The following is a 22060-nucleotide window of genomic DNA, read 5'->3' on the forward strand; positions in this document are numbered from 1 at the left end:
CCTGAGCTGTGGCTGTGCCTGCCTTTGTCCCACTGCAGGCCTAGAGCCTGCACACCTATGTCTGGGCACTTGTGGCCGGTCAGGCAGAGTGGATGGCATCCCATGGGGACAGGAGGGGAGGTACCATCCCAGGAAGCCTGGGTCTCTTTTTCTGCCTCCCTCAGCCCATCCAGGCTGGCTCAGATTTGGGCAAGGATGGGTCGCTGTGAGTGGGAGGAAATCTGTTTTATTGGCTCATTCATTGCACCACATTTAAAGAGAGCAGCACTGTGCTCAGTGCTGGGGGTTCTAGCATAAAAGGCTTGGTTCTTGCCCTCAAGTTGAAAGTCTGGTAGAGACAACCATCAACAAAGACCCTGGGTGTAAGTGCTGTGACTTAAGAGGGGCAGTAAGCCCAGTGGTTAGGGGCAGCTCAGAGCCAGACTGCAGAGGTTCAAATCCCAGCTTCACCACTTACAATCTCTGTGGCCTCAGGCAAGGTACCAAACCTGTCTGTGCCTCAGTCTCATCATCTGTAAAATGGGGATGATGATACCCCAGATTCATAGGGTTGTTGTGAGGATTAAATGTGTGAATACGTGTAAAGCTTTCAGCATGACCCCTCAGGTGATGTGGTGTGAGAAAGCGTTAGCTAATGTTGCAATGACACAGTTGTTTCTCTGATGTGCTCCAGTTGTCCTGGGTACACACAGCCCAGCCCGGGCAAATCAGGCAAAACTTCCCCCACGAGAAAATCCCTGAGAACTAAGTCATGGAAGGGAGGGAAGGGCTTTCCAGACTGGAGGAAAGCTTTTGCCGAGTCAGGGATGTGACAGCGCCTGGTGTTGGGCAGGACAGGACTGCCGGGACGGGAGTTAGGAAGACTGTGTCTTATGGGGAAGAAATGAAAGGGTTCTAGGGGAGGATGTGAGGCTGGAACAGGCAGGATCACATGGGGAGAAAGGAAGGAGGAGGGGAGGGGTCAGTGCCTGCATCCTCCCTTGCCCCTGGGAGCCCATTGAGGAAGTGGACTTGATGCTTTTCCAGGTGAACAGATTAGGTCATACCGAGACAAGGTGTTGGCTGCGCTGCCCTGGCTCCTCCAGCAGCCGGAGGAATTAGCTCATGGTTGGCGAAGGCTCCTTCACGGGGCCACTGTGGGCCAGAGAGCCAGGGAGCGTGTTGGAACAGCAGTCCCTGTGTGTGGCATGGGTCCTCCGCGCTGCCACACCGAGCTGCAGAAAGGCTGACGTGCCCCTGAGGGCTTGTCCCCGCTGCTTGCCGGGTGGCCTGCCTAGTGGGGCATGCCTGGGCCTGGTGGGATTCCAGGGTCTGGTCTCGTGTTTCTATACAACTCGGGTTCCACGTCTGGCAGCACCCTTCGGCTTCCTTCTCCAGCTCCTCCACCCCTGGGAAAGACCCAGGTTATGTGTAAAGAAAGCTCCTTTGCTTAGTGTTGGGGGGCTCTTCCTCCTGGGTCCTGGGCCCCAGGAGTCCCTGGTTTGTCCCATAGGAGCGGAGGCCTCCACTGCTTTTCCAGCCCAGGAAGCTGCCCAGTGCTGGCGTCTGTTCCCCAGCACCCAGCTAGCACCTCTCCGCCGGCTCAGTCCGAGTCCAGCTCAGTGCCCAGTAAGCAGGGACAAGCCTTTCTGCTGTCACATCCCTGGGCCTGTGTGAGTGACATTCCAGCTCAGCTTCTGTACCTAGTGGGAGGGAAGAAACCCCTCTGAGCTTCTTCAGACACCAGACCCCGCAGGGGACAGTGCTTCCCTGACACTGACGACCAGGAAAACACATGCAGATTCAGCAACTCCTCACAGTCTGGTGTGCTAAGGGCAACTCCGTTCCTGCCAGCTGGCTATAGGTGACCATGATCTCTAAAATGGTGACTCCCTAACTTAGGCCTTTCCATGTCACACACACGGCTGTTCAGGTGGATACAGCTCTTTACAGTTCCCAGAGACCTTTTACATACCAGGTTCCACAGATGCTCAGCCATTGCACAGATTAGGAAACTGAGGCCAAGAGGAGAGGATTGAGCCTGAGTGCTTGGCTCCCCAGCAGTGCTGGTACCAGGAACCAGGCTTTGGGGCCTGACCTTGGTGTCCTGTGCAGGGACCACACAGTGGAGTCTCCTCCCATGCCCCGAACTGTGGGCGGGGCATTAACAATGTGAGCAAGGAGGGAAGGGACAGGCATGGAGCTGTTCACATACTAAAACCACTCCATGCCCGGTCCATTTTTTTTTTTCTTTTTTGAGATTTTTGAGATCTGAAAATCTGGGGGAGGTAGGATCAACTGACTTCATGTCATTTGGTGTCCAGAGAAGGATGTGAGGGCGCAGAGATTGGCTTGGGCCACCCAGCAGGTCAGAGACCACCAGAGTGACTGTGCGGTGCAGTTGAAGTGGCCTGATCTGTGAGGCGACTGTGACATAACTCTGATAGTTACATCATCTTAATGACTGTTTAAAATAGTCGTGCTCTGTCACCAAGCTGGAGTGCAGTGGTGAGATCTCAGCTCACTGCAACCTCTGCCTCCCAGGTTCAAGCGATTCCCCTGCCCCAGCCTCCCGAGTAGCTGGGATTACAGGTGCACACCGCCACACCCAGCTAATTTTTTGTATTTTAGTAGAGACTGGGTTTCACCATGTTGGCCAGGATGGTCTTGAACTCCTGACCTGATGATCCACTGGGATTACAGGCGTGAGCCACCGCCCCCAGCCTAATAATGACATTTTAAAAAGGTGGCTAGGGCTAGAGGACTGTGTCTAGGGCTTCCTGTAGACCAGGCACTGGGCTGAGAGCTCACATTCATAACCTTATTAAATCCCCTGGGTGACTTCTAGGTGGATGTAACCATCCCCAGGGCTGGGCTCATGGCTGTGGGGCCCAGGCAGTGGCACGGGGGGCCCCTTGTGTGGGCTCATGCTCTGCCGTCACTGTCTGGAAATTCTTAGACCTTTTTAAACAAGGAGCCCTGCATCTTCATTTCACCCTGAGCCTTGCAGATTACATAGCCTGGTTGTTTGCATTTCTCAGAAGAGGACACAGGCCCAGAGTGGTCATGAAGCAATGTGCCAACGTTACAGAGCTGATGGCTGCACTGGGACTTTAGCCCCAGAGCCCGCACTCTCCAGAGTAGAAAGAGGCTGACACAGAGTCAAATGGCTGTGCCCAGGTCCGAGTGCTGGCACCTGCCTGTAGCCATGGGTGAGGCGCTTCACCTGCCCTAGCCTCAATTTCTCCTTGGTGAAATGGGGTGGTCCCGCCTGCCTCTGGGGGCTACTTTGAGGCTCACGTGGGCAGATGTGCACACTGTGTTTTCTGCACTTCACCAAGCTCAGCAGATCTGAGGACCATTGCTAGCTGGTCACAGGTCACAGGGGCTGTCTCCCGTGCTACCAGGTGGTCCTGACATAGTCCATGCAGGCCTTCACCTGAAGTCAGGAGTTCGAGACTAGCCTGGCCAACGTGGTGAAATCCCATCTCTTCTAACTATACAAAAAAATTAGCTTGGGCGCGGTGGCAGCCACCTGTAATCCCAGCTACTCAGGAGGCTGAGGCAGAAAAACCTCTTGAACCTGGGAGGTGGAGGTTGCAGTGAGCTGAGATTGCACCATTGCATTCCAGCCTGAATTACAAGAGTGAAACTCCATCTCAAAAAAAAAAAAAAAAACAGTAATTGAAATAATTCCCTGCAATACAGTTACAGACATGTAGTGTTTCCCACCCCAAGAGGAGCCCCTTACCCAGCAGCGGTGGTGTGCCCTCACCTCTGCAGTGGGCGCCTGCTGCCAGGGGAGGGGTGGGCCACCGTGGCTCCTGGTCCGTGGTATCTGCCCACGGAACCCAGGGAGGGAGGGCGCTGCTCATCCATCTGCAGTTGAATCCTCTCCAGAAAGCTTTGATGGATCTAATCAGTTCCCCTGCCAGTCAGAAGGAAGCTCTGTAAGTGCAGCTGCCCCAGACACGCTCAAAACAGATCCTGGCACCTCAGCAAAGAGGCAGACGGCGCCTGGGAGGGGCTCCAGAAAGTAGCTAATGAGTCTTTAGATTTGGACAGATTCTGACCGTGAAACTGCACGGAAGACTCCCACGAGTACATTTCACTTTTGCAGACTTAGTGCACTAAGTCTTCAGAATGCCTGTGAGCTTTAGTTCTGCCACTCTGCTAGAGCATGGGAGGTTGGTATGTATCACCCCCATTTTACAGATGAAGAACATGAGGCTTAGTAAGCCTGACCAGACCTGGAGCTAGGCCATCTGCCCCCAGGCCTAGTGTCTGTGTCTGGAGATGGTGGTTCTCCGCTGTGGCTGCACACTCAGATCCGGGGGCTGAAGGCTGCTGTGAGTCGCATCTCAGACCAATTGAACCAGAATCCAGTTCCTCAGGGGGATTCTCACTTGCTCCAAGCAGGGCTGGAGGTGAGAGGTTTCTCTGCTTCCCAGTTGGGGTGAACTGTTCCTTCTCATTCTCCATGGATGCCCCTCAGCAGGGACAGGTTCATAGCACAGGGCAGCCGAGGTTGGGGCAGCAGGACGTCCTCTGGTTGCAGGCCCCCCACAGGCTGGAGCTAAGGAAAAGGTCTGGACCGGAGACTTTTGTCCGTCCTTCTTGAGCATCTTCGAGTCATGTCGGAGAGGAACCCCAGGACAACCCGCGTGGCCTGCGCACCACTCAGCTTTTGCCACGCCCATCTTAAGTCCTTCCCTCCTCTCCTCACCTCCCTTCTGCCTGGTTCCCCTCGGTCCAAACAGGTAACCATGGCTATGGCTATTCCATTCCTTTTTGTTTTTTGTTTTTGCCAGGATGCTTTTAGGCATTTACAAGTCAATAACAATCCCTTTCCCTTTCTCCTTTTTCACCCCAAGGGCGGCCTACTCTCCAGGCTGCTGAGCATCTTGTTTTTCTTCATTTCAGCTTTATCTGGGGCATCATTCCGCATCAGTTCATTCTTATTTATAGCTGCATGTCCCCCAGCACAGATTTTTTTTTAACTCACCCTGAAAGCCCAGGGCTTCCCACCTGGGTCCAAATCATGTATCTCCTACTCTGATTCACCAACTCCGCTGCCCGCCGCGTGGCCCTCGGGCTGCAGAGTCTGGAGGCTGGGGTCTCTCCTCACTGGGAGTTAGGTTTGTACCCCACGTCTGATGTTACAGGGTAGAAGCCTGGGTTTATGCCTCCTGTCTGGAGATGGGGAAGCCAAATCAGATCCCATAGCTGGAGTCCTTACTGAAGACAGGTTGCCGTGCAGGCACTTAGGTGAACACAAGAAGCCTCATTCTAGAACAGTGAGTCACAGCCTGCTCCTTTAGCCGTCCAGCTCAGATGCCACCGCCTTCTTCGCTCCACAGCTGCAGGTTTCTTTGCTTCTGTCTCTGAAGAGGTGAGGTAAAGTGTTGTTCTTGGAGGAGGAAGCTGGGAGTGTGGGGTAAGACCTGGATGTAAGAACCGCTGCCGGAGGACGGGGCCTGCAGTGGGTGGAGGTGGTGAGGGGGCAGCGGCACCTGGACGGAGCAGACACACCTGAGCTCAGCTGGCTGGCTCTGGGGACCCTCCTGCTGTTGCCACACAGAGGAGAGACCTGTGCCTTCAGATTCAGACAGCCTGAGCTTGTTCCCCCAAATTCTTGCTGGGAGATCTCAGTGGGTCATTTAATCTCTAGGAGATGTGGGTTCCTTGTGTGCAAAATGGGAATAAAAACAAATCCCTGCAGACTTGCTGGGAGCATTAAATGAGATAGTAGAGGCGGAGTCATTTTATAAATGGTAAAACACTGCACAGTGTATCAGTTGGTCGTTAACTTTTCTGCTGCACTGAATTAAGGCATTGAAACGACATCACTTCCATTCCGGACTAGCCATGAGAAGCCCGGTCACAGTCCACTCTGAGCCTCAGTTTCCTTTCCTGTGGAGTGGACGTGCCCACCTGTGAGTGGCAAGGCAGGCATCAGGACTGATGCAATTCTCACCCCTCCCGCAGGATCTCCAGCCGCCTGCCCTTCCTGAGAGGAGGGAGCTCTGGGCCTTCGTCCTGCCAGTCTGGTCTTCGAGCGCCTTCAGGACGGATAGACCTTGGCACGGGCTGCCTGAGATTCCTGCGACACCTGTCTGTTCCTGCCTTCTGCCGAGCATGGCACCCACAGGATTCCAGGACGGATCATAGACCGGAGCCTCCAGGAGGGTGCCCTGCGCAGCATACTGCGGTTCCTCTCCGCTCACCAGCCACCAGCCTCCAAGGCCACTCCCATTCTGGAAATGCCCTCGGGCACCTGGATGAGGCCATCCCAGAGCCAGACCCAACTGTGCCACCCACCAAGCCTCACCCTCAGCCCCCCACCCCCTCCCATGTTCGGCTCCCAGGACAGACTGTAGAATGTCTGTGCCCCAGATCCACGTGGAAGAAGTGGGTGCAGAGGAGGAGGCAGGAGCCGCACCACCGGATGACCACCTCCGGAGCCTGAAGGCCCTCACTGAGAAACTGAGGCTGGAGACCCGGAGGCCTTCCTACCTGGAATGGCAGGCCAGGCTGGAGGAGCAGACGTGGCCCTTCCCGAGGGCAGCTGCAGCTACGGAGCCACAGGCGAGCATGGAGGAGGGGGAGCGTGGTGGGCAGGAGCCCTTGCTCCCCCTGAGAGAGCCCGAGCAGCACCCCCCTCCTGCCAGGAGCGCCAGCCAGGGCACCAGACCCCTGTCCACTGGCAAGCTGGAAGGCTTTCAGAGCATAGATGAAGCCATAGCATGGCTCCGGAAGGAACTGGTGAGTGGCTGCCCCAAGAATCCCCAGAAAAGAAGCAATGCTACCATCTGTCTGTGTCTCTGTGTCTTTCTGTCTCTGTCTGTCTTCCCACACCCACCCTCTATTCTGTCCCTTGTCTCCACCTCCCAAGTGCACATCTGTAATCTTCCCATGAGTTGAAGGCAGGCCTCATTTGTGGCTGGGGGGACCCAAGCGTCAATCAGCCCCTAATTACAGACACTAATGGAGGAAGCGGGTGTTTTCTGGGCGAACCTGAACCCATGTCAAGTTGTCCCCACCCTCACCCCGACACCACTCCTGGTGCTGGAGTCTCGAACGCTTCTCCCTGGACTGTGAAGGGGGTCCCTGGGGTGAGACTGCTCCTCCCTCTGTGCTGGAACCCCCCCAACCCTGCTGTCCACCCCAGCTGCCCACCACTCCAGGGACCATGCAAGTGAGTGGCCTCTCCCTATGCTGGGTGCCAGCTGGGTGGCTCCATGGGGCATGGTGGCCGGGGTGTGGCTGTGCAGAGTGCTACTCTGAGGAGCTGGCTCGGTGTGGAATGAGCTGGAGTGGTGGAGCCGCCCAGAGCCGCCATGGATGGGTCCTGCCTGGGGAGAAGCTCTGTGAAGAGGCTCAGAGTAGGAGTCGGCTCAGAAGTCAGGGCAAGGCCAGGTATGAGCAAAGGGCACATTGTGTTTAAGCTGGGACAGCAGCACCACCACTTTGCTGCCCACGGGCAAAGCAGATTCCCAATAGGAGCATCTTTTGTTGAGCAGTGACTCAGCCTGAGAACAGGGTGGGGGTGCAGAGCTGGGTGCCCTGTCCCCTCCCACCCACCAGGGGAGAATCACTGGTGTCTGGCAGCAGCACCAGGCAGGAAGCTAACCCTCCCCCTGCTCTCAACCCTGCTCCAGCGTCCCCTGAGGCCAGGTAACACCTGCACGTCAGGCCACTCTGGCCACAGGTGTGCGAACCATCAGGGGCAGCTGCTTTCCAGAGCCTTCAGGGGCTCTTGGGTCAGCAGGGTGGGCTAAGGCCTGTCTGGTTTGTTTTGCAGAATCCTGAAAACTGAGAAAATCCAAGGGGTTTGGAGTGGAGCGGGGCTCAGGGACAAAGGGATCTGACTGATGAGTTGGAAGCCTGTTTGGGTTTTAACCCTTTGTGCCGAGAATGCTTCTGAGAATGCACCATTCTGCAGCGTCTGTCTCCAGTAACCAGAGGGCCCACATGTTGTTGGCCCAGGGGAAGATGAGGCCCTGGATTTGCGCCACGACTCTGGGCTGCTCTGCCACTGCTGGTGCTCTTGGTGGGGGATGTAAGAGGTGAGGGGAGATGGACAGTGTGCGCCAGGACGGACCCCATGCAGTCCCCAGCTGCTCTTTGAATGGCTGAGGCAAACTGCTTTGCTTTGCTTCCATAAGGAGGAACAAAAAACTTTCCTGTTCACCAAGGACAGAATGTGTTGGTTTCGAGTTCACTTGAGATTTCACTGCTTGTGGGAGCCGAGGCTTCTGCTTTTTAGGGAGGTTAGCATTCTGCGTAGCCCCCACTTTGGAGTGGGGATGAGACAAGGAATCCTCCTCTGGGTGCAAACCGGGATGGAGTTCCCTCAAGCTTGTCCTGCTCATCCTCCTTTAGATCCCTCACTCTGGCTGTGTATCGGAACCACCTGGGGAGCTTCTAGGCCACACTGAAGACCAAGCTGATGAATGTCTGGGGGTGATAACGGGATGCGTGGTTTTCAAAGCTCCTGCGTGCTTCTAATGCACAACCTGGGTCTGCGGTCTACAAGTCAGACTCACGTCTCCTGCCAGGCCACTGTGAGCCGAGCAGCATGAGATGCCCTGCCCAGTGTGCTGGCTGAGCCAGGAAGGAGGCCGAGGGTGAGGCGCAACCGTGGTGATGTGTAGAGCCAGGCTCCATAGCCCAACAGCAGAGCAGAAGCTGTCAGGACCAGTCTGACTGCCAAAGGCTGTCATACATAGGGTAAAGGCCATAGTAGTATGATTAAGAACGCTGTATGTTTGCACTGTTTCCACTCTCCTGGCCACTTCCCTGTGCCACCAGGGGTGTGTCCTGTGTGCCAGGCACTTCGCAGGCATTACTCATCTCTTCTAATCATCAGATGACCTTACTGGCACCCCTACTTTTCTAGAAGAGAAAACAGGTTCAGAGAAGAATGCAGCCATACGTGAGAAAGTTGAAATTTAAACCCTGGCCCGTTTGGTCGCATTGCTAATGCTCTGCTCAGCCACCGTATGACATGGCACCCTCCGCAGGCAATCGATTTTACTGTTTGGCTCCTAAAAATGTACATCACGAAAATGTTAGCAACAGAATGCCTGGGGGTGGGGCAGAGAGAGAAGCAGGACTGAATGAGTTCCAGCCTCACCCCATGATCTCTGATTCTTACAACTAAACTGCGAGATTGCCCTCATTGTGTCTGGTTTACAGATGAATGCACTGATGTCCACAGAAGTCAGGTGGCCTGCCAAGGATGACATGACAAGTGAGTGGCAGAGCCGGGGCTGGAACTCATACCGAGAAGAGAGCTATGGGAAGAGAGGTAGCAAGTAAGGCTCATGAGTGGCCCGACACAGAGGGTCCCATTAGGCATGCTCGAAGATCACTGACCCAGCAGGTGCATGCTTCAGACATCATGCTGATTGCAGGATAGAGAATCCCTCAGGACACTGACTCCCAAACTCTAATGCGCAGGCAGGTCACTGGGGCTCTTTGCAGATGAAGATTCTGGTCCCTTTGGGGGCCTGTGCTTTCAGATTTCCAACAAGCTCTAAGGTGACACTGTTCTGCTAGCCCTGGGCACACTTAGAGTAACAAGGAATGAAAGGAGGGCAAGACCAGGACCAGGCGACCAAGAAGCGACCTCAGAGGACAGACCCAAGGATCCCCAAGCGGGAGGTCTGAGCCCTGTCTCTGTCGTAACTGCCCACGTGGCTTGTGGCTCCGTTGGTGAATGGGCCTCAGTGAACGAACTCACAGCTTCCCACCGTGAGTGGTCCGAGAACCACACTTGTTCAGACAGTCCCAACTCTGAGGCCCAAAGCAGCCCAGACACAGACCGGCAGGTGGGTAGGCAGGCTGGACGTGCAGTTCTGCCTGCTGCCAGGATTAGACAGCAACTTGCAAAACCCTTTGATTGGATTGAAAACTGAGAGTTCAACGTTTGAGAACAAACACATTCTGCTCTATTTAAGTCTCAGCCAGAACATTAAACTTAATGCCGCGGTTTCCCTCATTCATCAGCGGTTAACTCATTGAGGGCACCTTTAAAAATTAACCTATTTTTTTAACTCAGTGAACGTAGCTTGCATGACCTTTTTTGCTCTATTTTAAGCCTAGAAGCAGGTTTTCTCTACACCTGGGCAAGCCCTTCCTTGCAGATTTGTTAGGCTCAAGGGCAGATGTGTTGTTTGTTCTCACATGGCCAAGGTAATTGATTGGAAATCTGTAATTCCCTTACTCATGGGGATATTTTCCATAACTCAATGGGAGTTTTGACCGCAGGAGAGGGCAGACCCTAACCTGTCCTCTGACTACCTAGCAGCTCCCCCTGGAGGCAGTGATCAATATCACCCCATCCAGAGGCTGGCAGTGCTGGGTCTGGAAGCAGAAGCTCGTCTGCTCCTGCCTCCAGCAAGACCAGCTAAAAGGCAGAGTGACTACCTGACCGTGGCTGATTTCTAAGGTGAGGAAGGATCCTAAGAGCTCTCAGGGGTCAGCTCTCCCTCTCAGCTTTCAGTGAAATGACTGTCACTCCTGATGCCCCCCAGGGACCAGCAAGTAGATTAGATTTTCCTTCAGACCAATGTGTTAGGGATATAAGGCTGGTGGAGATCCTCTAAGCCTCTTAGCTCGACTCCCAGCTAAGAAGGCCTTACCTTGGGCTCCCTGGGCAGAGTTGGAGATGTGTCACTCTCTGGCTGTAGCAGGCAGGGCTGCAGCCACCTGACTTCTCCAGGCAAGGCTCAGTCTTGCAGGTCCCAGGACACCAGCTCAGGGAATGGCCATTGTGCAGCTGTGGTTCGTCACTGCTCACGTCACCAGAAGGTCACAGTCCCCAGCTTTCACCTTCCAGGTGGCCGAGTAGCCCGAATGGGAGTGGCGGGAGGGCCTTGCTTTGGGAAGTAGGGGAGCTAGAAAGAGCATGACCTGGAGCTGTGGAATTCTCTCCTCTCCAGCTGAGTCTGGAATTCAGAGCGTTTGCACACGCCTCTGCCCGGGCGTGGGTCCATCAGCCAACTCCCCTGGGTGGGGCCCTCAGCACTCAGCACAGGGCAGCGGGGACCCTCACTTCTGTCTTCTCTCTTCAGTCAGGTTCCCCTTGCCAACCTGGAACCCACAGGTTCCCCTTGCCAACCTGGAAGACAGAGAAAAGAGGCAATAAAGTCTTCCTTGTGGTTTATGCCGTGCCAAAACAAAAACCAAAATACTCTGGCTTCCTAATGGGCAGCTGTAGTGAGAAGCCCCAGGTGCCCACCAATATTTTTCTCTCCACAGGCACATCCCCAGGAAGGTGTTTATGGCTGTCAGGAAAAGGAGAGAGAACCCTGACGAGTTTTCATCACTTAGGGCCTGTCGAGGCAGGAGGTCTGTGACCTCAACTCAGCTGGCCCCACTGTGGGCACAGCTTGGCTTCGAGGGGGCTGCCCTCTCCCCATTAACCCTCTGTTGCCCAAATTGCCTGCGTGGCATGCATAGGACTCTGGTATGTCCGGGTACAGCCCTCTGAGGCTGGTGACAACCATGTGTGCTGAGCGGTGTGGCTAAATGGCAGGTCACACCAACCAAGCATCTTCTGATGGAAAATGGGCGATACAGCCAAGTTGATACCCCCCATCTAGGGAGCCTTTCACATACACTATCCTGCGAGAAGGCTTGGAAGTATTTGCTATTCCCATTTTACAGAGGAGAAGACTGAGGCCCAGCAAGATTATAGAACTGAGGGACAGAGAGGTTAAAGTGACTGGGCCAAGGTCGCATGCAAGGATGTGGCTGAACCGCACCACAGACACACATCACCTGGCCTCGGATCCAGATCTGTTTCCTTTGTTCTTGGCACACTACCTGTCCAAGTCACCAGGCCCTGAGCTGTCAGGAAGCCTGTGCTTCAATCCCTCAGCACGGGATACTTGTAAAAGGTCACACAGGGGGTTGCTAGCAATGCCTCGTAACCACCGTTTAGCAGGGACTGGGCAACTGCACTGTTTCAGGATGAAGAGAGCAAGTTACTCAGAGCCATCGGGGAGGTACCGGCTGAGCTGGGATTTGGTTCACAAGAGAATTTCTAGTCCCAGCATCTGTTCGCCCAAGGCTAAGTCTTCTCTGCACAGCCTGGGGCTTCCAGCCTGCCTGGCACCAGCCCTGCAGGGAAGATTCCTGTTCTGTCCATCTGGGCAGAGACGGTCTCTTTGGGCTTATTAAAAAATTTACAAGCAAAAGAACCAGCAAAGGGAATAACCCAGAACTGAATGATCTTCGTTTCTGAGTGGTGATATTATTCTTTTGAATTTTCCATAGTTTTCGGAGTTTCTAAAATAGGAATATGTTGTGTATAATCAAGGGGAAAAGAGATTATTAAAAGACCAAAGAAACATTTCCGCACCAGGCTCTTCTCTGCCTGGCCAATGTAATCGGTATACAGTCTTCACCTTATACTCTACAGATTATTTTTAAGGCATAGGATCTCCTAGAATAAAATTAAAATAAGGCCTTCAATCTCTCAACATTCCTGCTTGATGTGAGAGCTGAGGAGGCTGGATTGCTGGCCAGGGAGCTGCAGCTGACCCCAGTTGGGAGGTCCTGCCTGCTCTCCCTCTCCTGGCTGTCTTGCTGGGTCAAGGAGAAGGAAGGCAATTGGAGGATCCCCACAGCAGCGTCTCAGCAGAATAGCAGCTCACGGCCATCCCAGGGCTGTGAGAGGCAGGCGGGAGTCTTTCCATCCAGCCCCGTGTCCGTTCAGCACCACCAGCATCCACTGGCCAGCTGGCTTCCATGCTGGGTGGGGCCACAGTGGACAGGTCAGGGCTCCCGTCTTTGTGGAGTTTCCCTTCCAAGTAGAACACAGGCACATAAAGGCAGCAGCACAGCCTGACAAGTTATACTGGAGGTGCAGTAAGTTGAGTTCTGAAACGTTCTGGTGAACTGAGGGCCGTCCTGAGTGGATGATGAAACTCACCCAAGGGAAATCTGCAAATTCCTCAGCTCCCGGGCAGCCAGATCCATGCCTGTCCACGATTGCATTAAGCTTCTCCTTGTTTCCCATTCACATTTCTTCTATATTAATAAACGCAAGTCCTCTGATGGGCACCCTCCCCATGATTACAGCATACCATGATATGGAGTAGTAAGTGTTGGGTGAGGCACCCAGAGCCCTTGCTAAAAGTGCAGTTTCCTCCCAGCCCTCCATGGAAATTCAGATTCCGTAAACCTGGGTTGGTGCTGGGGTTTTACAAGTACCTGCAAGTGATTCAAATGCAACCGGCCCATTAACTGGTCGAGAGTGCGGTGGAAAAAGCACACTGTTTATACTTACATTAAACTTCAAGTCAGATTCCGCCATCTCCTACCTGTGTGACTTTAGGCAAACCATTAACTAAGCCTTCCTGACTTTGTGATTGTAAAAGGAGGATAAAAAATCCCTACCTAGCAAGGTGTCGAGCCGGGAGGAGAGGGATAAGCAGCACTAGGGCGCTGAACACTTGCTGGGCCCCTGTGATGGTTGGGTGCTGTGTCATGCATGTTTACACACATACGTCTCATCATTCAATAGCTACAGCAATCTTTCCAGGTAGGCGTGATTACTATCCCCATTTCACAGATGAGAAAACTGAGGTTAAGAAACTTGCCCAAGATCAATCAGCAGAGCAGGAATTTAAACTCAGATTTGCCCGACCTCAGGGGCGTACGGCGGGTCTGGATTCACCCCCGATGCTATAGGAAACTGTGAGGCCCCTAGCAGCTGAAGCCCAAAGCCTTTTCTTCCCGAGAAGACAGGACCCAAGTCATGGAGTATGAAGTGACTTTGGAGAACAAAATGGCTCAAAGGAGGCTGGAGGGCGGGGCAGCAAATAGATTTGCTTCACTTCTCTTTGGAAGCGCAGGCGGGAATCCACCTATAGCAACTACAGGTGCCTGGGAGCCCTAATTACAGCCATGGTCCCCACCCCAGCAGCTCATGTCCTTCCCTGAGCTCTCCCTCCCTCTCAGTCAGCAGCCTGCTGACACCTTCCTCGCTGGTTCTCGCCCAGCATCAGATGTGAAGCTCCCGCTGCTACATCCATTTCCAGGCCGGGGGATAGAGAACCCAAGAAAAGCCTAGAAATCCCAACAGTGGTGCCCAGGGGTCTTCCGAGGGCTCTCAGGTGACCCCAGGGCACCTCAGAACTCTGTTTCCATAGGACAATTGCCACCTTGGCTAAAGCTTCCAGTTTCTTTCCAGTGATGAAGCCCCAATTCCTGTCTGCAGATGGGGGAGGCCTTCCTGCACGTGGGGTTGAGAAGGCCGTGCAGGGGAGCTCCTGTCAGTGCAGGCAGGTGGTCCCTGCTTGGGGTGTCTTCTCTCCCTCCACCTACTGGCCCAGAGCCCCCCAGCAGAGTGGCGCAGTTCACAGAGGCGAGGGAGCCAGCCCTCCCTGCAGGTCTTGCTGGGAGCCCAGGAGGAACAGCCATGCCCAGGCCACGCTCCCAGTCTGGCGGGAACCGCAGTCCTATGACTGGCTACTTGGCCTCACAACAGCCCCCACTTGCTCTCCAGGGGAGTGGCAGGGAAGTTGAGGAAACCCCTGGCCCCACAGTGGCGGGCCTGGCCCTCCTCATGTGCAAGCTAAGGACACCCCAGAGTGGGAGGGTCCCCCCCACTTCTGGAGTCTGAAGTACATTGGTGTGACCGGCCTTCTGACGTTGGCGACACTTGGTAATAGAGACGATAACAGCCCTACCCAACCCGGGCTATGCCAGGTGACGTGTGATGGGCAGTACAGTCGTCAGGAACAAGGAAGCATCCAGTAAGGGCAGGTGAAGCTTGAGCCGGGGACCTGCTCTGAGCCAGGCTGTGAGGAGCAAAGGAGGCCCCCACAGGGACCCCACACCCAGGAGGTGGGGCGAGCGCCACATGGGAAGTAAAATGTAATCGAATGGTTTACTCTGTGGTTCTGCGTATGAAGACGGAACTGGCAATTCCGATCTCCACGTCCTGTACTGAGTGTGCATATAGGGGTTTATTTACTCCTCATAAGTGATCAGTAGTTGCCCATTTAATTACTGTTTAATTATTGTCAATCATTATTAAGAAGTGGGTACTATTATGCTCATTTAACAGATGAGGAAATTGTGGCTCAGATGTATGGTGTCTTGCCCAGGGTGGCATCACCAGCGAGTTGTGGAGAGGACTTTAAACCACGGGCTGCTCCTCTGTCCTTTCTACTCACTGCCTCTCCACAGGCCTGGGGGCAGCCCGGGTAGCAGAGGGAGGAGAGATTTCTCCAGGGCTGTCCCAGCCGTGGAGACAGGTACCGGGTAATGGAGTGTGGAAAACGAAGACCTGGCTCTGGGGAAATGTAATTAATGGACTGATTCATTGATTCATTCATCTAACAAATGGCTTTTGAGCACCAGAGCATGCACCAGGCACTGTGGTGGGCCCATGGAAAGCACAGTCTTGGCCTCTCCTCTGGTATTTTACCATCTAGTGGGGGACACGTGATAAAAAAATGAAACCGATGCCCACACGTGGGTGCCATGGTGGGGGCTGCATGGAGGGGCAGTGTAGGAGGCACCCAGGGGGCTGTCACCCCCTCTGCAGGGAGAAGGGAAAAGGCTGAGCTCTTCCTGAAGGGTGACAGATAGAGAAGGGGTCAGAGCCCTGGTATGGCTGCCCTGTGGGGCGAGGGCATGAGGGTGGGAGAGAGGAGGCGGGAGAGGTCAAGGGAGCAAGAGGGCCCCTGATACCTTTGAAAGGTTTGAAGAAGTGGGGAGATCTGGCCATCAGCCTCTTGAGTGGAGACAGACTGAGCGAGGGGGAGGCAGGCAGAAAGGAGGCAGAAAAGATGCTGGGAGCTGAGGCACAGGGGACCCAGGTGCAGGGGTAGGTGCCAGTGACACTGATCTGGGCCTGTCCTCACCTGACCAGCAGCAGTCACGTCTCTCCCACTCTCTTGGGCACAGAATGCCTTCCTTGGGCGTACAGCTTCCAGAATGCCCTCACTTCCAAGATGCAGTCTGATGGGAGGGAGGTGATCAGCATCCTCTCTCTGTGAAGGGCACGTGCACCTGTCCAGAGTCACTCATCTCATCAGAGGCTGCACTAGGGCTGGAACCCAGAGCCCCTGGGTTCTACAGCCATCTAGGGGCTCCTCAGAATGCGTCACTCCGTCCTTCCCAAAGGCCTGCCTCACCCTGAAGGTGTAGTTTGGACCACACCATCCAAGTTTGAAAAATCAAAGGCCCATTACAGGGGTAGAGCTTGACTCTTGCTGTGGAGTCCTTGACAGGGCCCGAACAGCCTCCTGCTCTCTGCCCAGCTCTGGGGCTGTGATCTCTCCCTCCCAGCACACTCAACATTCCCCAGGGGTATAGGAGCCCCTCGCAGGGAGGAGCCCCGGAGGCCTGGCTCAGATGTCATCTTGCTGTTGTCTGGCTGTCTCCTTCCTGCACAATGAGTCAGCCCAGTGACAGGAGCCATTGCATCCTCCCCTCTCCCACCCACAGCCCCAGACCAGGGACCCAAAAGAGAACCCAGGACCAGCCGGCCCAGAGCTTCAGCCCCAGGCTGCAGAGCATGAGTGTGGCCTCCCTTTGCCAGGAGAGTCAGCTCCAGCTCCCTCCCACTGGGTTGTAGCCTCCCAGAATAGAGACCTCTGCAAACCAAGCTCCAGCCTTCCTCTGGAAATCAATTCACAGGAGCAGTCTGGTTCCTCGGGGTGTTTGCATTTCTTTTCTCACATTTCCCCGGAACCTCCAGTTGCCCTTCAGCGGCACACTTGAAGGACACGCCTGCTTTCTTTCCTGCCAGCGTTCATCTGGCTCCTTTTCAGGGGCCAAACCCGAGATCGAGCAATACCATTTTATCCAGGCTTCTCAGTGGATTTTCCCGCACAACACCGATGACAATGAGGCAGCCCTTCAGGTGAAGTTAGATGGATTAGGAGACAGATTCCACAAACTGTTTCCAGGGTTCAAGAACTGGAAGTCTCATTCCCAAATCGTGGGGCAGTGGACCATGTTCTGGACCTGCACACGCAGCTGGCAAAACAGCCTGGATTTTACATGCAGTCTCTTTTCAGCAGGCACCAGAGACTAATTACAGCGATTAGGCTGGGATGGAAGAGATAAGAGCACCAGACTAGGGGACCAGACAAAATGCCCTTCGCCACCTTGGGATTCTGTGTGCCTGCCCAGATCTGAGCTGATTACCATGCTCTCCAGGACACACATGCTCCCGCCTCGGGTTGGCCCCTGTACACTGGGATTTCTCCCAAGCCAGCTTTAAAGATGCATCCAGAAATCTCTGCTCCAAACGTGCTTTCAGAGGTTTGCCGCCGTACCCACCCTTATTTCTCCGAACTAAAAGAACGGAGGCTTCCATAAGCAAAAGTGCACACAGACACATTCTTCAGAGAATGGAAGCATTTGATGACAGAAAAAAGACAAATTATTCATAGGGTGTCGGGTAGGACTTGTGTTGGAAAGAGGAGGATTTGCCTGGCTATCCGTGCATGGCCTTTATTTTAGGAAGCAGAAACCATGGTGGGTTAAAGGTAACCTCTTGACAGAGTCGGTCCTTGTGCTCCCAATGGTCTGACAATTATATGTCCTTTATTAAAATTTTAATTCCTAATATCTTCAGGTGGTTTTAGAAACTCAGACATCAGTCCCTGGGACCAGAGAAAGTATTCGAGATCTCATTGGCAACTAGGAATAATATTGTCCCCTGAATGTGAAGAACTCACTCCGTGCTTTAGACCAAGCAAGTGAACAGAGAGCAGCCAGGGAATGTTGAGTAAGGATGCAAATTCCACAGAAATTCTGCCTTTCCCAAACACACATCTTACAGTTGAGCCTCTGCCAGGGACAGCATGAAACCCACACTGAGAGCTGAGTCACCCCAGCCAGCTTCTCGGCCCTTTGGCAAATAACTCTTTTTTTGCCAGTTGGTCCAGTACCCTCCCCTTCTGTGTCCCCATCTCCCGGAATCCCCCCAGAGAGGCCCTTCCACCTCCCAGACTACTCTTCAGGGTCTCATCAGCTTCCAGTGCCACTCCAGCTAGAGACAACCTCACTGAGACCACTCTCCACCCGTCCAGGCTGGGCCCCCATTCTCCAGCGCCTGTGGCCACACTGCTGCAGATGAGCTGATCAGCCATCTCTGTTTGCCCGGGGCTGAAGAGGTTCCCTGGATGCACGATTCTCAGTGCTACCACCAGATAGGTCCTGGGCAAACTGGGTTCAACTGATCACTCTAAATTTGTAGACTTGGCTGTTGTCTTCTAAATGGTGGTAAAATATGCATAATATAAAATTTACCATTGTTGTCATTCTATGTGGACAGTTCACGAAGTATATTCACATTGCTCTGCCCCCGTCATCACCATCCATCCCCAGAACTTCATCTGCTAACATGGAAACTCTGTGCTCACTAAATGCAAACTCCCAAGCCCCTCTCCCCAGCTCCTGGCACCACCATCCTGCTTTCTGTCACCATAAATTGGACTACTTTAGGAACCTCTTCTAAGTGGAATCCTATGGTATTTGGCCTTCAGTGTCTGGCTAATTCACTTAGCATAATGTCCTCAGCGTTCATCCACGTTCATGCATGTGCCAGAATTGTCTTCCTTTTCAAGGCTGAATAATATTCCACTTTGTGGACAGGCCACATTGTGTGGATCCATTTGTCTGTGGAGGGCACTGGGTTGGTTCCGCCTATTGGTGATTGTGAATGTGGACGTACAAATACTGGTTTTAGTTTTTCCTCATTTGTTTTCATTGTGCACCTGGAGTGGAATTGCCGGGACATGTGGCAATTGTATTTAACTTTCCCGGACCCGCCGTGCCGTTTCTCACCCCTTTCCTATGGCTTTTGCTTTTATTCCACCCAGCTTTCAGGCAGGAGTCAGCTCTTATTCTGACTCCCCAGGAAAATCCCCAGGTCTAGAGAGGACCCCGTCCCCGACCCCCAGCAAACCACCGCATGGCACATTAGACTTTTCTGTTATCTGAATGTCCTCAGCTGACCATCCCCTTGGGTTTTTCCCCTCTGGCCCCTTCTTCCAGGCCCTCCTTGCCCCTCTCCTCCAGCCCGCTCCCCACACCCTCCCCTCACCAAGTCAAGCTTGGAAGTAAGGAACTCTCTCTCCTCTTTCAGAGCCATTTAATTACCGTCTTTAGTGACTTAATCCTGCCCTCAGGAGCTGGCCTTTTACCTTGAGAAACAACCTGGCTTGCTCTCTCTTTTTTTTAATTGGTCTTTACATTTTTTTCAAAAAGACTTGAGATGAACTTTATATACCACACCATTCACCCACTTGAAGTATACAGTTCAATGGTTTTTAGAATGTTTTCCGAGTTGTACAACCATCATCACATAAAATCACATAGGATTTTAGAACATTCCAACACTTCCGCCAGGTGCAGCGGCTCACATCTTAAGGTGCATTCTTGTCTACCTTGAAAAACCAAACATCTGTAGCGAAGATCACAAGCACAGCTGTTTCCAAGGGACCACGTGTGGCTGCCGCCCTTTGCTTCTTCCAAGCCTGGTGGGAACACCCTGTCACCACGGGGCTCTGACAGCCCCCGACCAATGACATCCCTTCCCTTTCACCAAGTTCTGTGCCCTAATTATGGTGTTGCTGGGATAACAGGCTCCACTTCTGAGAATTCAGCAAGTGCTTTTGTTCTCAGACAGACACCAGGCCACGCTGGGAGTGGGGATTGGAAATCGGCACGTCCTACGGTAGAGGCTTTGCCAGGGACAGCATAAAACCCACACTGAGAGTTGCGTCACCCTGGCCAGCTTCTTGGGCTCTTTAATGAGGGCTTAAAACCAGGAGGTCCTCGCTGGGTTCCATGTTGTGTGTCTCGGCCTGGAGAGAAAGGACTCAAACGATGGTGAGCCTCTGACTGGACTTGGCCAGCACGCTTCCTATTTTCTGGCATGCTATCTGTTGTCGCCTTTCATTCTCACTGTCCTTGGAAGAGGTGAGAAGAGCGCTTATCTCTTTCCTGTAGATGAAGACACAGAGGTTCCAGTTGGCAGTGACTTGCCACCCAGCGAGTAAGGAGTGGAGCTCACCTCGAACCTGGGTTCTAAGCCAGGACTGTGGATTTTCCCTTTCTGCCACCCCTGGGCCTAGCTCACCTCTGAGCAGACAGGAGCCTGGGAGAGTCCTCCAGCTCTGCGTGCTGACGGGCCCCAGTGTGGTCCAGATGCCACCGTTAAAAGGCTGGCTGGCTTTCCTTCCCTTCTCTGAGACCATTTCCTTGTCTGTAAAACAAACTAAAATCAAGCCTGCCATCTAGAGTTGTGGGAAAATGCAATGACACAATCTGTCAAATGTGTGCAGCCGCAGCCGGGGCTGTGACTGTCCTCCCTGCTGCCACAGCTGGGGCTGCGTTGTCATCCCTGCCTCCAAGGGGCCCCTTGGCAGAGCATAAGGGAAAACAGGAAGAGGGACTCCAGCCCCAGCTCAGACCCACTCTCCTGCACCTGCACGGCCCTCCGTGCCTTCCCTGGCAATCCTCCTGACTTACTCCACACAGGACCAGCAAAGACATATGTTCATTGCAAATCTCTGAAAGGATGAATTTGTAAAAAGCCTTTTAGCCATCAGAAACCAGAGGACATTATGCTAAGTGAAATAAGCCAGTCATAAAAGCACAGATTCTGTGTGATTTACTTCTATGAGGTTCTTAGAGTAGTCAGATTTACAGAGACAGAAGGTAGAAGGGTGGGTGCCGGGTTTGGGGAGGGGATGGGGAGTTAGTGTTTGATGGTGCAGTTTCTGTTTGGAAAAATGAAGAGCGTCCTGGAGATGGATGGTAGCTCAGTAACGTGAATGTACTGAGTCGCCACTGAGCCGCACGCTGAAAATGTCAGGGTGATAACTTCTATGTTGTATGGGTGTTACCACAACTAGAAAAAAATTCCGGAAAAAAATTAAGCCTCTCTCAGATTTCTTCAGAGGCTGTGAGAACTCATGTGGATTTGGCTTAATTACAGCAGAGTGACCTCTTAATCAGGGCTCGAGTTAGTGTTTAAGTTGCAAAGTCACCCTTGCAAAATTGCTGTGTGGCCCAGAGAGGAGCTGAGCACAGGCCCAGTGCAGCCAGGGCTCCCGCAGCACGGGGACAAACCCTGTTCTTTGGAGCAGGAGATGAATTTGTTGATTTGAGTGCAGGAGTCCCAGCAGGGCAGGTATCATGAGCATTTAAATGTTAGAACCCACAATGTGTCCTAGCGAGATGCCCGTGCTGTGAGATGCCCTCAGAACCAAGCCCACTGGGGAAGCAGCGATTCCCAGCCCCTCCTCCTGTTCTCTCAGACTCCAAGCAGGGAGAGCAGCTGGAATCGCCATCCCTATTGAGGCTGCAGCTTTTTCACCCTTACACAGAATTGAATGCGTCTGCACAGAATGGCCGTGCAAGGCAACTCCACCCAGGCAGCCTTTGCCCAGAACGTGGAAACTGATACAGGCCTTGCTGTCAGCCCTTTTTCTAGCTGCCTCTGATGGGTCTAAAAATCTAACTTGTTCTCTGATCTTTGACCAGATCTGTCAGCCACAGAAAAATAGCCCCTTCCTTCCTGCTGCCCCACGGAGATGTGTCCACCACACAGTCTTAGACACCTGGCCACACCCCAAATGGTCCAACTTGAAAGGATCTTTTCAGACCAAAGATGCAATTCCTGGGGCCAAAGCTCAAACCTAAACCACGGGGTTCCTATTTTTTCAAAAAGATCTATTGTCAAATTACAGAACACTCCAAAGAGAAGGGGCAGGTGACCGTGTTACGGCAGAGGGTGTTAGCAGACAATGTCTTTCAGGCAGGTTTGACCCCCATCTTCTTCAGAAGGGTTTAGGCAGCACCAACTCAGTTCCAGGCTCAGTTAGGGACACCATAAAAATAAAAAATCACCAGCCACCCTATCATCACTGGTGCTATTCTAGATCAATAGAATTTAATTGGCAATAAATTTGAGTTTATTCAATCCTCGAGGACTGAGGGTCCACTCCTGTGGCTGGGAACTTTAACCTCAATTCTGCCGTTAGACACCTTGCTGACTTAGAAGCAAGACTTTCTCTCTTGACTCTCCTCA

The 22060-nt window shown here is 53.3% G+C and overlaps 2 protein-coding genes across 9 annotated transcripts in view; one reads left to right on the forward strand and one right to left on the reverse strand.

Moving 5' to 3' along the window:
• Positions 1-22060, reverse strand: part of LOC118146726 (uncharacterized) — a 52693-nt gene that overhangs the window by 15447 nt on the left and 15186 nt on the right. For all 7 annotated transcript variants that reach the window (XM_078347089.1, XM_078347088.1, XM_078347087.1 and 4 more), the window contains exon 2: positions 10629-11107. The gene's annotated coding sequence lies outside the window, so the exon portion shown is untranslated. The remainder of the gene's footprint in view (positions 1-10628; positions 11108-22060) is intronic.
• FAM167A (family with sequence similarity 167 member A) overlaps positions 1-22060 on the forward strand; it is a 41340-nt gene that overhangs the window by 13265 nt on the left and 6015 nt on the right. The window contains exon 2 of one of the 2 annotated variants that reach the window (XM_002756788.8): positions 5968-6744. The exons of the other annotated variant lie outside the window; for it this stretch is intronic. Within the exon in view, the coding sequence (XP_002756834.4) occupies positions 6361-6744 (384 nt within the window). The 5' untranslated portion in view covers positions 5968-6360. The remainder of the gene's footprint in view (positions 1-5967; positions 6745-22060) is intronic. 2 annotated transcript variants of the gene reach the window in all.

This window comes from Callithrix jacchus, chromosome 13, assembly GCF_049354715.1.
Source record: "Callithrix jacchus isolate 240 chromosome 13, calJac240_pri, whole genome shotgun sequence".
Lineage (NCBI taxonomy): Eukaryota > Metazoa > Chordata > Mammalia > Primates > Cebidae > Callithrix > Callithrix jacchus.